Consider the following 13,599-nt stretch of genomic DNA (forward strand, 5'->3'; position numbering starts at 1 on the left):
TCATCATGTATTTCTTCCTTTCTCAGACTTGGAGAACAGTTACAGGCAGTCTTCAAGGACAATAGTTATTAATCTTGGAGCACTATGGGAAATGCTTAGGTGAGGCTTAAAAATTCTATCAGAAACGCATCTTCTTGACTCTTTCTTAATGTCCTGTTGAGAGAGTTTCTGTTGTTGCAATGAATTAAAATAAAGGCATCAGCATAGCTCTTGTTTATCTTGTTGATACAGTGATGACATCTGCTTATTATTGTAGCTGTGTAGCTTAGATCATCTTCCTTCCGTCTAGTAAGACGCAGTCTTTGTGGAAGTCCTGAGATTTATTGTTGCCGTATGACACTGCGGGGAGCGGGGTGGGGTGAAGCCAATGTGAAAAGACTAGACCAGCTCCGAAACATCAGGTGCTGGTACCCGAACGTGTGCCTGTAGTAGAAATTAAGATTTGTAGCTTATGTTTGGGTGTCTTCTGCTTCGGTATGGCAAAGCCATATAAATACTAGTTTGTATGTTAAGGTGAGCTTAAAACAAAACATCCGCTCATGGCAGCAAGCTCTATTTCCTGTTCCCTTTTTCTAATTTGTTTGAAGACATACTGTAGAAATTACTGTGTGCCAAGCATTCTGTTCAGCCGTTGGAAATGCATATGAGGTTTGTATTCTTGCAACCAGCAGGCCAGCATAAATTGATGATGACTTACTGAAGTTGCACTTTACCTTACCTCTGGAAGCCACGTCTGTATTTTTGTATGCATGTCTTCTGCGTGAACACTTTCTGTACTGTCTCATTCGTTAGTTGAAGAGTTTGTAAAGATCTCTTGTTTTGCCCAGAGTAAATTTATATTGATCAGTGAAATAGCTTTTAAAATTCTTGCCAAATATCTGTATTGTTATTGGAGCTTCTTTCCTTTCCTTTCCTTTCTTTTCTTTTTCACTCTTTTCCATCTTCTTTATACTGAGTTTGTGATCTCATGGCAGAGTGGTGAGGAGAACCTGGTTGCTTTTTTCTTTTTTCCAGAAGCCATACAAAGAAAATCCCACGCTTCCTCAAATCCTCTGTCTCAGGAATTTGTGTATGAGTTCTGTTAGCTCTAAAGACAGTGATGTCTGAAAGAGTTGAAAGCTAGTTCTTGAAAAATTTCAATCCCACAGTGATCAGTCAGATCCCACAGTGATCAGTCAGATCACTGACTTTGTCCAGTGTTCCTCTAAAATCTCTTCTTGTCACCAGGGGTTTGATGGACTGCATAAAATGTAGGGCTGGAAATTTCTTATGTGGCTTTACCCCAAAAAAACTTTTGCTTTTTTCAACTTAGATTTCCAAGAGAAAGCAGATTATTTTCAGAGCTTCTGGCCCTCTTCACAGGCCATCTGGTCATTCTTCCCCCAAATCGGTAGCTCTTATCTCGGCAAAATAGTGGGAGAGCAGTTAGTCCAAAAAAACCCATATGTTAGGAAGTGTTATGTTGTCAAATATAGCTATTCTAAGAGGTTTTTGTCACTTCTTGTTCAAATCCTGTTATATCAGACGTTTTTTGTGACAAAAGCTATCTTGGTTGTAAGACTTACTTAGTCATGTGTCTGTCCTGTTTGTAAAAACAAAACCCATTATTGTGCAAACTAACTTACACTCGTAAAAGGCCAAGTGAATTCTTGCTCATCTCACGATCTCTTATTTTCAGATGCAATTCCCTAGGCTGAAGACAGTTGTGAAGTTGCATGCCTTATTGGCTAGTGCACATTTTATTGTATTACCTTGAAAGGTGTTGTTGCTTAAATCTTAAGCCAGACGCCTGATTGTAATACTGCTGGACTGTTATCTGTGACCTGCTGTTGTTTCTTGTTTCCCTAAAGCTCCAGCATCATGTCGGGGAATATCGAGCGCAGTTCCCATATCTTCTAAGTTTCCAAGTAATTTAGGAAGTGCCACAATTTTTTTTCTGTTTTAGGAGAATCTAGAAGTGTGTTTCCTAACTCCATATCGCTGCTTTCAGTGAGGTTACAAACCCTCGGGTGGCAGGGGTGGTTCTGTCTGATAACGTGAGACTAAATGAACAAGGAGAACAGGTTTCCGGAGCAAACACAACAAAGTGTTTGGGGATGTAGCATAGATATTGGAAGCTGCTTTCTCTCAGCATAGTGCCAAGAGCAAGTGCTGGATTTAAAGGGTAAAACATCAGCCATTCCCGATTGTGACAGGGTATGTCACCCTGTGTCCCTTAGGGTCCCTGTGTAGCCATAAAGACATAGGCAAAGCACCAAATGCTGCGTTCCGAATCACTTGCATTCATGGGTCTGTGCTGGACCTCTGAAACGAGCCGAGGAGCAGATTGGAGTAGGAATAATTAAACTCGGTACTCATCTTGAATAAATGGGATTTGGAGTAGAAAAAGCCATTTGCTCTCTGCTCAGTGACTGTAGGTGGCCATGCAGCTAACTTTCGGTGATGTGGCGCTACGGAGGCACTGTGTGAGAGGTACACAACCCTTTTACTTCACGACATACTGTTCCATACTGAAGCTTTTACCTTCTTCAGACCTAAATGTCTGTCTTCTTATTTCAAAAATGATTTTTGTTTGATCACTTTGGTCTAAAATCTGCATTCTCCAATTTTTTTTATTCTTCTTTTGAGCCAATAATTTCATTCAGTAAAGTCCTCTAGTTTGCTTCTGCTTCTCCTCTTCTCCTTCCCAAATACACAATGGCTATGTTGGAATTAACTGTTCAGCGGCTGCTGAATGTTTTGGATACAAAAAAATGCTACTTTTGTACAGTTTCTCTAGTTGCGCTATTAGCTGAACTTAGTAAAAAGTGCTTCATCTCCAAAAGGCGGAGTGGCTTGCACGCCGTAGTCATGCTAAACTGCTAAATTAAATTTATCATGTGGAGTGGCAGAGTAGGAGTGAAGGAAAGGTGGTTTTTTTTTTTCTCTCAGTATTTATTAAATCAAACAAACACAAGGGACTTATTTGCTAATATTATTAAGGAGAATGAAATTGTGTGGCTGTTGGAATTTTCTTTACTTCTATTTTAGGCCATAATTGAGCTTTGACCACACTGACATGTGTAGTTTCAGTTCAAGAAATTTAGATCAAAGTGGATTATTTTCTTCATTAGAAATGTGGTTTTAAATTTTGACCTTCAAAAATTTCATAAATAGCTTTTAATAAAGGTATTCATGCTACAAGTTGCAAAAAGGATATAAAGCCAAAATTTGTGTTAACTAAAGAAATTGTTTCTATGTTGATTATAAATGGTTGGGTTTTTTTCAACTCTTGTTATATTGTGCTGTCTTGAATGCTTAACTGCCTTGCAGCGTTAGTTTTTGTGCTGAATCTCTGACGTTAGATAAACAGTAACGTGCTGTCTTTCCACAGCCACTAAAATAAAATATCTTCTAAACAAAGTGCGTGTTGTTGAAAGGCCACTGGGATGCTGTGTTTTGATAAAATCGCTCTTTCTAATGTTCCCCAGTCAGAACGTTTAAGGAACAGCTTGAGCAGTGTTAAGTCTTTATTGCACCTTAGTGCTGTTTGTCAGATACATACACTATGTGGAGTTCCGTGCGGGATCTCTTGCAGGATCAGTTTATCCTTTTGTTCAAACTCACTGCTGTCAGTGACTGAGCGAGGTACTGTGCTCCTGAACTTACCGGAACCTCTCCTTTAACTTCCTTTATAGGCAAGCATCTCACTGACCTTTGGCTTTATACCTTGGAGTTTCAAGATTAAGTATTCCCGAGGTAAGAGAAACCTGAGAGAGAGAAAGAGCTTTGCTTCCCCAAGCCATTCTCCCAAGTCTTGCTTATTGAGACTACCTCAGTTTGGCCCTTAAGTGGGATAAGACCATCTTCTAGCTGAGTCTGAAATTGCAATGGCCTTAACTTTTTTTGGATCGTGTTGATTAGGGAAAAATAGGGACGTTTGAAAAGTTTCTGTTTTACAGCTTGTCAGGAAGAAGGGATATTAATCTTTCTCTAAAGATACTGTGGTAGCTGAGTTTTTCTCTCTTAACTTATTTTTGAGAACAGAGTGTTTTGCAGCAGCAGCCATGCTCTGTGAGACTTGGCCCCCTAAGCTGTTTGTAGGATGGCTCAAGGGGTCTGTGCGTGTGGGCAGATTCAGATGCCAAGGAATCTTGTTCAGTTTCCATGAGGGACTCTAATAAAGGCACTGTTCATGGGAGCAAACCAGAAGTTTGGGTAAACGTAATTCTGACTTTATTGCCTCTCTGTTCAGAGACTGGGTTGGCTGGCTTGTTTTGCTTGTTGGTTTTCTTTTGCTCTTTCCTATCTATTTTCTTCTTTGAACTAGTCCCTTATTTTACTGGCATTAAAAGCCACTGTCTTTGGCTCAGCTTTCATATATGTTTAGCTGTGGTTTCTTTTCACGTTCTCTTTATGGTGGTGTTGAAAAACAGTTATGCAGCCACTTAGCAGATACCGTATAGACTTCTAACGTCATGTGCCCAGGAATCCCTGTAACATCAAAAGCATGGTACCTAAAGTTGTTTCTGATAACTGATTGGCCTTCTGGTAGGTAGTACTGGGAAAGGCTAAGGAATAAACTGTTTTTTTCATAATACTCCTGGAAGGAGTGAAGTGTCTAAACTAGAATACAACAGGCCCTCAAATTCTTTAGGAAGACTCAACTTTTAGGGTCTCTTGACATACTGGCTTCTTTACTGTCTCAAATCAGCACGTCCCTTTTATAGTCTGCATGGAAAGACACCTCTGAAAATACTGATGCTTTCATGAGGAGTCTGGGTTGTAGTAGTCTGGATTAGCTCATAAGCTTTATATGCTCCCACGTACATCATTGAAATCCGGTGCAGTTTGTGCACTGTTGAGCTTTGAACCACTCAGGCTCACTGCTCAAAGTGTCCTTACGTTTCGTTGAGTTGGGAACCCTTGAAGCTAGATGCTCGACATCATGTTGGTGGGTTCTGATATCCTTCCATGTATCTGCAGACACTTACGTTGCTTGACTGGACCTCCTGCATGTCTTTTGGTGTCACCTCTGTCTTGTCACCGTGTTAAAAAAAAAGCTCAGTAAACTGTTTTGATAGAGATGCTACAGGAGGTCTTGGTGCAATTTTTCAACCCATAAGTATGGAAAGGTTGCCTCAAATGCATGTTCTTTTAAAGACCTAGTTTGTGTTTCAAGTTTCAAGTGCTTGTGTACTGCCTGACGTTCATCTGATCATTTAATGTTTTGGAGTTTTTTACTGTCCCTTCACCCCTTCCCTGTTTCCAGCCTTCTTTGTGATCTTTTCAAGACTTGGGCACATGCTAACTGTTTGTACTTGTAAGAAATAGCGTTACATGAGTTGCTGCTAGGCGTTTAAAGGAATTCCACTGGCAGCGTGTAATGCATGAAATGAGAACCTGCAGAAACATCTGCCGAATGGGATCCGTGGAGGTACACGGGTGGCTCTTTCAGGTGTAGGTGTCTCGTTCTGAGCTACCTAAAGTAGCAAGAAATTTCTAGTCAGCATCTGAGACCAGTATGTGGTGGAACACTTGAAATTTGAGAGTCACTTTTGAGCTTTTAGATACGTTTCTAATGGCTAGAAGATGTAGGGCGTTGATTCTTTTTTCATAGGCTCATCAAGAGCCACTGTTTAGCCTTGATGTCTGCCCTACTTTTTTCTGAAATTTGAATTAAGATACTGGTTTATTTTGCTGGCATTGACCAAGCTTCTTGTTGATAATGAACAAGCACGACCGTGTCTTATCAGCACATAGATTGCCTGTCTCGGATGCTAATGTAATACTGAATGCGATGGTTTTCCTACTTATCTTTGTTCCTGCAGAAAACTTAGCTTAAAAAAAAAGGCAGTGCATTTCTACACATAAAATAAAAAGGAGAAGGCAATCATTCGTTTAGTCCAGCAAGAATAGAAATACCTGAAGACCAGTTATTGAGGAGGAAAACCCGTAGCAATGTTACTGCTGTAACATTGGCAATTAAACGTGTACACAAAATGTTGGCCTGTAACGTTTTTTGCATGTTGATATGCTTTGTAGTTCTGGCGACATAAGTGTGACTGGTTCCTTGTAGGGAAAGTGGTTTCTAATTTAAACGGAAAACGAGAGCAAGTCCTATTCTGAAACTAGTCCGCTTCAGTGTAGGCTATATTATTATGAATACTCTTAATATCTGATGACACTAGGCCTGATGACGTTAGAACTATCAAATCTGGGAAAGGTCTCCTTTTCGTTTTTAGGACAACAGGGAGGTTTCTCCTTCTTGTATCTGACTGACAGTTGAGAGAGACTTCCCTGTGTTACAAAACAGAAATAATAATGCTAGTGTCATCTGTAGTCTGAAGGGATTTTTCTTCCGTGATGGGATCTCAGCAGCTTGTTAAAGACAGTTAACTCTTGCGGGAGATGGGATAGAAATGTCCTTTAATGAAGAATTAATTTGAAACTTCTTGGCATGATACTTCCTGCAATTTTCAGTAGGTATGTTTTAGAAGTGCATCATCTATTTTTTGACAAAAAAACTTGCTATCTTGTTGGATGTTATCCTAGCCAGCAGAAAGCTCATCTAATGCCTTCTTGGAACTACTTACCATTATCTTCTGCTGTGAAAGCTGTAAGGGTTTTTGCTGATAATATTTGTGGTATTCAGGAGATCTAAAGAAAGGATGAGTCATTATATTACAAGGAAGTTTTTCAAATGGTGAATGCAGAGAAGATAGTTCTGTTAGTAGCATGGGACGCTGATAACCTGCGTTGCCAGTGGAGGTGGTATTGCTGTTATGAGGTCTTTCTTTATTGCATTGAGGGCATACATGCAGCATTTTTCTCCTAGTGAAGGAAGTTGAATTTTTTTCATTATTAGTTATTTCTGATTAAATTCTTCCTATTTTGCAAGGTAAAATAAAATCGGAATATACAACACTTAGCATCTTTTGTTCCTTCAGATAAGTTGCATATAAGCAGCACGTCTTTCTTGGTCTTCTCAGAACAAGTCACTGGCAACATTTAACATGCTAAAATGAAGATAAGCCAAGTGATAGAGTAATTTTAAAAAACAGATGATTTTAAAAAACAGTGAGGGAGATGATGAGGTTTCCTTAGACTAACTTCCAGAATTTATTTCCCCTTGTTTACATCTATCACTAAATACAGATAGCAAATACTTCAGCTGGTAAGTAAGAGGAAGTAAAATCAGTCCCCAGTGAAGATAATGACGCTGGTACACACTTCAAGAAACAAGTAATGTGTCTTGTGGATTTGTTCAGTAGATATTAACTTGCTTAACGCTTTTTTTAATGCTTTTACCATTATGCAGTGTAAGCCAAATAGATGTGAGCTGTAAAAACAGCTGCAAAAAATGTTTCTAATGACCCTAGAAAGTCTTTATCTTTGGAAAGAGCCCCCTTGGGTATATTATATGCTCAAAAAAGCAAATAGCCTTTCCCTCCTCCCCCCGAAAATACATATGGCTATGTGTTCAGTCAGAGACTATATATAGGGATTTGGCATAATCTCTAGCCAAATTTTGCTTTCTCTTGATGGCTTTGTATCTTGGAAATGGGCCTCCTGGTCCTTTCAGTCATGTAGGGCACTGTTTTTTTTTTTTTTTTTTGTCACTGAGTATTTCTGTTGAAGATGTGAAGGATACTTTGTCTTAAGTATCAAGCTTTGGGGAAAGCTGGACTTCTCTGCCAATACAGAGGATTTTATTTTTAGATTTTTGTCTACCGGTAATTTTTAGCTACCTAGGTTTCCTTTAGCCAATTTTTCGGAAAGATTGTTACAGTCGCACTGGCTTGTGGAGCATCACTTTTCCACAGATGTAATATCTGTGCTGTGTGGTCTTTGAGAGGCGTGTTTTATATGAATGCATATATAAGTTTGCAGTCTACGTATAAATCCATCTAGTGGATTTGTCAATATAATATGGTTTTGTTAAGGCAACAGTTGATTTGTAAACAATCATCAAAGTAGTTGGGTTTTTTCCTCATTTGAGGTTTGTCGTCTTTTTGAGACTCTTCAGCTGCGCGGCCCAACTGTTGTAGGGTCTCTCTATTTAAAAATCATTAGTGTAGCATGGGAGGCTGTGGAGACCTGAAATTTAAAAAGCCCCTTTTCCTCTCCCCACCCCTCCCAAAAGAAAACACCCCAGCAAGAAGAAAACCCAGAACCGTGTCTAGATCTTTTGGTATTGGGGTCCTGGGAAGCTTACAGCATTTAATTCATCTGCTGATTTTTTTTTTTTTTTTTTTTGGGCATCTGCAGTACTTTTACTGATAGTAAATTGATCAGGAAAGTAAGGACAACGAAGCTTTTGTTATATTTGTTCTTTAGCTGCTTCTTTCCAAATGCTAGGTGTTTAAAAACAGTGGAGGAGTATTCTTCATTGGTTAATCTCATCAGACACTGGTTTGGTAAATACATTTTTGCCTCTCAAGAGAATGGAGAGTTTTAAACTTCCAAGTAGGATGCTTGGCTTTACCTTTGGAGCCCTGGAAACGAGGGTTTGTCACTGGGCTATCTAACGGTCAGTTGCTTTATGCTAGGAGTCAAACGTTTATATGGTTAGCAAAAGAACTCTGTGCTGTGAGTTACTGTGAGGAAGATTTGAGAATGAATAACAGTGGACTGGAATAGCTTTATTCTTTATTTCAGATTTCGACCTATAAAAGGAAGGCAAGAAGAACTAAAAGAGGTGATTGAACGTTTTAAGAAAGATGAGCACTTAGAAAAAGCCTTCAAGTCCTTGACGTCAGGTGACTGGGCCCGGCACTATTTTCTTAACAAGAACAAAATGCAGGAAAGGTTGTTCAAGGAACATGTAGGTGTATTTGTAATTCATGTGCTTTTTCAGATGGTTGAAAGGCTAAGAAAATGTGTTAACAAGTTTGTTAGGAATGCAGCAGTAGTGAAGGAAAGCAGTCCACTGCTCTGTTATACCTTGTTTGATTGCTTTTTAACAGGAACTTTCTTTTGTTTTTTTCAAACCCCGATAGCTCAAAAAGAGGAGGGAAGACAAAGCTAACTTTCCATTGCCTTTGATTTAATAGGCACATGTAGAAAGGAAAACGTGGGCTCTCCTGCTGTGGGCATAAGTCATAAACAGAAGAGAGAATCCCTGCTTCTGGGAGACGAAAGAGTTTTGAGGACTTATTTCAGTCTTTGGCAGATTTTTTTTTTTTTTTCTTTCATCTACAACTATTGTAGATCAAATTTGAGGCCAAAGAAAGACAAAGGAAAAGCAAGAAACCTCATCACCTTAAAATACAGGGGTTGTTTTTGGTACAGGGCTTTTATGTGGGAATACTGTTTCCTCTTCTTCCACTTACCACGCTCCCAAACCCATTTTGTATGTAGTAAAGGATATTGACACTCAAAAGTTGCAAGGAAACCTTAGCCTTTTTTACTTTGAAACAAAAGTTCTCTTCAGGAGTGAGTATAACTTTTTTAAGCTGTTTTTAGATACAACCAAAAGGAATTTGGCCTTTTCCTGCTCTAAAACACAACAGAAGTAGCAGTCTAGAAGAAACTAGACAGCAAATTCTGCTTTCCCAAAGTGTTTGAGTACTGTAGGCTCACTTTGACTAAAGCTGCCAAAAGGAACAACTTTGAAGAGAACTGATCAAGCAATCCTCGAATTCAGTAACTGGTCTTCTCCTGGACAGTAATGTCTCACTGAGACCTGGAAAGAATAAAGTCGGACTGCACAAAATTGTTAGGAAGTATAGATCTCAGTGGTTCTTGGAGATCTGAGCAGAATTCTTGAACACAAATATGCAGTGACTTTAAGAAGAAATTACTGATTTTTCATTGATCTGCTCTGCCATTCAAGGCATCTTTAATTTTTTTTTTTAATTTGAGATATTCAGGTGATCCATGCAAACATTCTTGCTAGTCACTTTTAAGAAATAAGACTTTTAATATAATGTGCATAATTAAAACTTGTAATCCAAGAGTCTCAGGAAATTTGGGATGTGCATTTCAGCAAACAACATTTCTTTACAATATCCGTTTCATATGCATTTTTTTCTTTCAAATTAATTGACTTTCATTATCTTTATATAGAAGCATTCCTGACTGCTTTTGTTTTGCTTTTAACAGAGCAGTGCTATTTTCTTTCATTGCAGGTATTTATTTATTTACGAATGTTTGCAACTGACAGTGGGTTTGAGATACTGCCTTGTAACCGGTATTCTTCTGAGCAAAATGGAGCCAAAATTGTTGCAACGAAAGAATGGTAGGTGATGTAATTTACTATTGCCATTTCTGCCAATTGTTTTGGAAGATGTAGGCTAAAAAAAGTGTAACATAGAATTAAAACTTCAACTAGTAAAATGCCAAGTTAAGTTCCATGTTTCTACTTCTAGATGAAATTTGGAGACCTTTTTTTTTTTTTTTTTTTTAAACAAGGTAACACACAATTCGTGTATCTACAAGATGACAATTTATACATTTGGACTTAGCCATACAGTTTTCTGTATACAATTTAGAGTCATCTTGTTTTCTGTCAGATAATTAGTTTGCTCAAATCAATTAGTCATTAGACTCCTGAGAGAAACATCCATGTCAATATTCTGATCATACTGGATTTATTATAGAAGAAATAATTGTGGGTAGAGTGAATCTTTCTCCATTGTGAAACTGAGGAGTTTTGCATTTATATTTTGATTGTGCAAGATAAGCTTCTCCTGGAAACACAGAATCGGAACTCCATGTGTTTCCCCATCTCGTTTTGTCAGGTCTGAGTTTCATGGGATGCATGTCAGAGGCAGTGCCAGCAGACCCCTGAATTAATCCAGATTTTAAAACAAAATCCCCCTTTCCTCCCTTCCTACCCAGCATCGTTTCTGTTACTTGTTTTGCTGTGTAGCCATACACAGTCACAACAGCACCCCTGCGAGGATGATACGCTTTTGTGTGTAGGCTAGGAGTGAGTGGCCGGGCACGTTCGGCTGGCGGTGTTCGAAATCAGCTGGGCTCTTACACTGAGGTTCTGGCCTCAGCGCATGGGAGAGGAAGTTTTAAGAAGGTTGAGGGTTCTGGCTCCTCACAACTGGTGCTGAAAGTTTGGCAATTGAGGAACGCAGTATAATCAGTATTTCCTCTGGATAATTTTTTGGTTTGAATCTTCCCTTTGACTCTTTGGGGAGGGAGCTTTGCATTAGATGTGTTGAAAAATGGAGTGTTTTTTTGTGCTCTTTAACCCACAAAATTTGGAGTGACCTGAGAGAAGCAGGAAGCCTGCTTCAAAGCTCTGTCAATATCTGAAAAACTGTCAGACGCAAAACTAGCAGGGTGCTCGGCATTCTCTGGAAAGGAGTTTTGCGCTTGACAGACTTGACTTCTGCTTTGTGTCCCTTAAGTATGTTCAGAATCTCCATGCTCGTCCTTGTGAGCGTAATCTGACCAGAATTTGGGAATGCATCTCGCCAGTAGAAGCGGTGCCCTCACAGGAATATGGAAGTTGCCCATGTGTGTCTAGGCTGAGCGTTCGGTGCCACTAATCTGACATGTTGCTGTGAATTAAAACAGTTTTTTTAAGGGTTTAGAAATGCATTAGAAAACACTTGCTGTTATTGACAACTTCTTCTTTTGTGAAATATTCCATGGTATACTTTTGAATTTTTGACATGTATGTTCTTATTTTTACTACTCTCTTTACCCTAAAGGAAACGGAATGATAAAATAGAATTACTTGTGGGCTGTATTGCTGAACTATCAGAAATGGAAGAAAACATGCTGCTGAGACATGGAGAGAATGATTTCAGTGTCATGTATTCCACACGGAAAAACTGTGCTCAGCTGTGGCTTGGTCCTGCTGCATTTATCAATCATGGTGAGTAACAAGTAGACGAAGAGTGTCAAATGACACAAGCAGTTCTCTTCAGAAGGATTTTTATATGTGAAATAAACCACACAGTAGTGAAGAGAACATGTCTGACTTTTGTCTGCTGAATATAACTGGTGTGATTTTGGCATACTGGATTAGGGCAGGACATAATCCTGTTGGGAGTTTCCCCACACCAGAACTAATGGGCTATGTACTGGGAAGCTCACCGGTGCCCCTGGGAAGAGACACCTTCTTCCTTCACAGAGGCTTTGGAACTGGCAGCTGAAGTAGTGGAGCGTATTGCAGCCTGCCTTGAATTTCTGCTGTAGCTAATTAGTGAACTTAGTCTGTAGTACTGTATGTCTTAGATGAGCTCGTTGTGCATTCGTTCACTTTTTACACAGAAATTTCTTGGATTCTGTTGCATTTTTAAGCTCAAGAAAAAACAGGTAGGATTTAAGATAAATCCTGTTACCTTAAGGAAAAGGGAAATTGAACATTTGTAATAGCAAAGGAGAGCTCAGAAACCAAACTATATCAAAACAGGCATCTTCTGATATGCAGCTTTACATGATACTAACAAAACTCCCGGTATTTAGTTGAGATTCTAGAGTTACTGAAGTCAGAGTGCATCCTTACTTTAGATATCTACAACTATTCATGTTTCAGGTCTTATCAACAGTTAATTGACTTTATCTTTTGGACCTTTTTCAGATTGCAGACCTAACTGTAAGGTAAGCAGAAAACTAAAAATAAATAAATAAAGCAACCTATCTAATTTTTTCTCCCCCCTATCCCTGCACCTCTTCCTTCCCAAATGTTTTGTTTTATTTTCTAATTCAAATACTGTTCAACCTTAATGATTAGCCTTTCTTTTTCTATCCCCCTTCCTGTCTTCTCCTTCCCCAGTTTGTATCAACTGGCAGAGATACAGCATGTGTGAAAGCTCTAAGAGATATTGAACCTGGAGAAGAAATCTCTTGTTATTATGGAGATGGCTTTTTTGGAGAGAATAATGAATACTGCGAATGTTACACCTGTGAAAGGTATACACTGATGTAAATAAGTTTCAGGTGGAATTGGGCATATTCATCATATCTTTTTTTTTTTTTGTGAAGCTGAAGGTACTTGATTATGAGCAGTCAAACTTTCTGAAATATTATCATTGCTTCCTAATTATCCATTTCAATGACCCTTTAAGTTGGTACTGAATAGTCAAACTCTTTTTCCCCTTCTCTGTCCTGTAAGCAGCCCAAACAACAAAGATTCTTGCACGTGTTTGTACTGCATAAAGGAATAAAGTGGAATTTGCAAAGAAAAGACTAGAGAGCAGTTACAGACAGCAGACAGTTAGCATCTAACTCCCAACTCCTGCTCTTATTTCTACCAGTAAAAGTAAATTTCATTGATGTTTTTTGTGTTGTCCTGATGGGACTAGACAAAGTAGTTTTTACCATATGTGATTAGAACTTGAGAGTTTATGTATTTCTGAAGATCTACTGGTTTTGGACAGTATCTGGCTATATCTGTCCATTGCACAATAACAGGAAACTTGTTTCTTTGTTTTTCACCTGTGTCATCCCAACCTAGCTTCTTCATAATGTTATTTGGAAGAATTTCATAATCTTTTTCTGAGCTGTTGCAACTTCTGTTACTGTAAGCATAAACAGAGGTTTGGTATCATTTGTGAATCACCTAATTCTCTATTTTAGCAGAAGGAGCTGCAGAGAGCCTATGACAACTCTGTTTGAGCTAACTATAGAAGGAAGAAAGGTACAAAGGAC

General features: G+C 38.8%; 1 protein-coding gene across 4 annotated transcripts in view; it reads left to right on the forward strand.

The window, feature by feature from the left end:
• The window catches only part of KMT5B (lysine methyltransferase 5B), a 28,377-nt gene that overhangs the window by 9,455 nt on the left and 5,323 nt on the right, over window positions 1-13,599 (forward strand). Inside the window, exons 1-6 of one of the 4 annotated variants that reach the window (XM_068944618.1) lie at window positions 77-99; window positions 8,641-8,806; window positions 10,113-10,222; window positions 11,655-11,821; window positions 12,530-12,549; window positions 12,725-12,861. In XM_068944618.1, coding sequence (XP_068800719.1) covers window positions 92-99; window positions 8,641-8,806; window positions 10,113-10,222; window positions 11,655-11,821; window positions 12,530-12,549; window positions 12,725-12,861 — 608 coding nt within the window. In that variant the 5' untranslated portion in view covers window positions 77-91. Of the gene's footprint in view, window positions 1-76; window positions 100-3,709; window positions 3,739-8,640; window positions 8,807-10,112; window positions 10,223-11,654; window positions 11,822-12,529; window positions 12,550-12,724; window positions 12,862-13,599 lie in introns of those variants that run through there. The other 3 variants (XM_068944619.1, XM_068944617.1, XM_009674353.2) reach the window with 3 other exon arrangements.

This window comes from Struthio camelus, chromosome 5 (genome assembly GCF_040807025.1).
Source record: "Struthio camelus isolate bStrCam1 chromosome 5, bStrCam1.hap1, whole genome shotgun sequence".
Taxonomy (NCBI): Eukaryota; Metazoa; Chordata; class Aves; order Struthioniformes; family Struthionidae; genus Struthio; species Struthio camelus.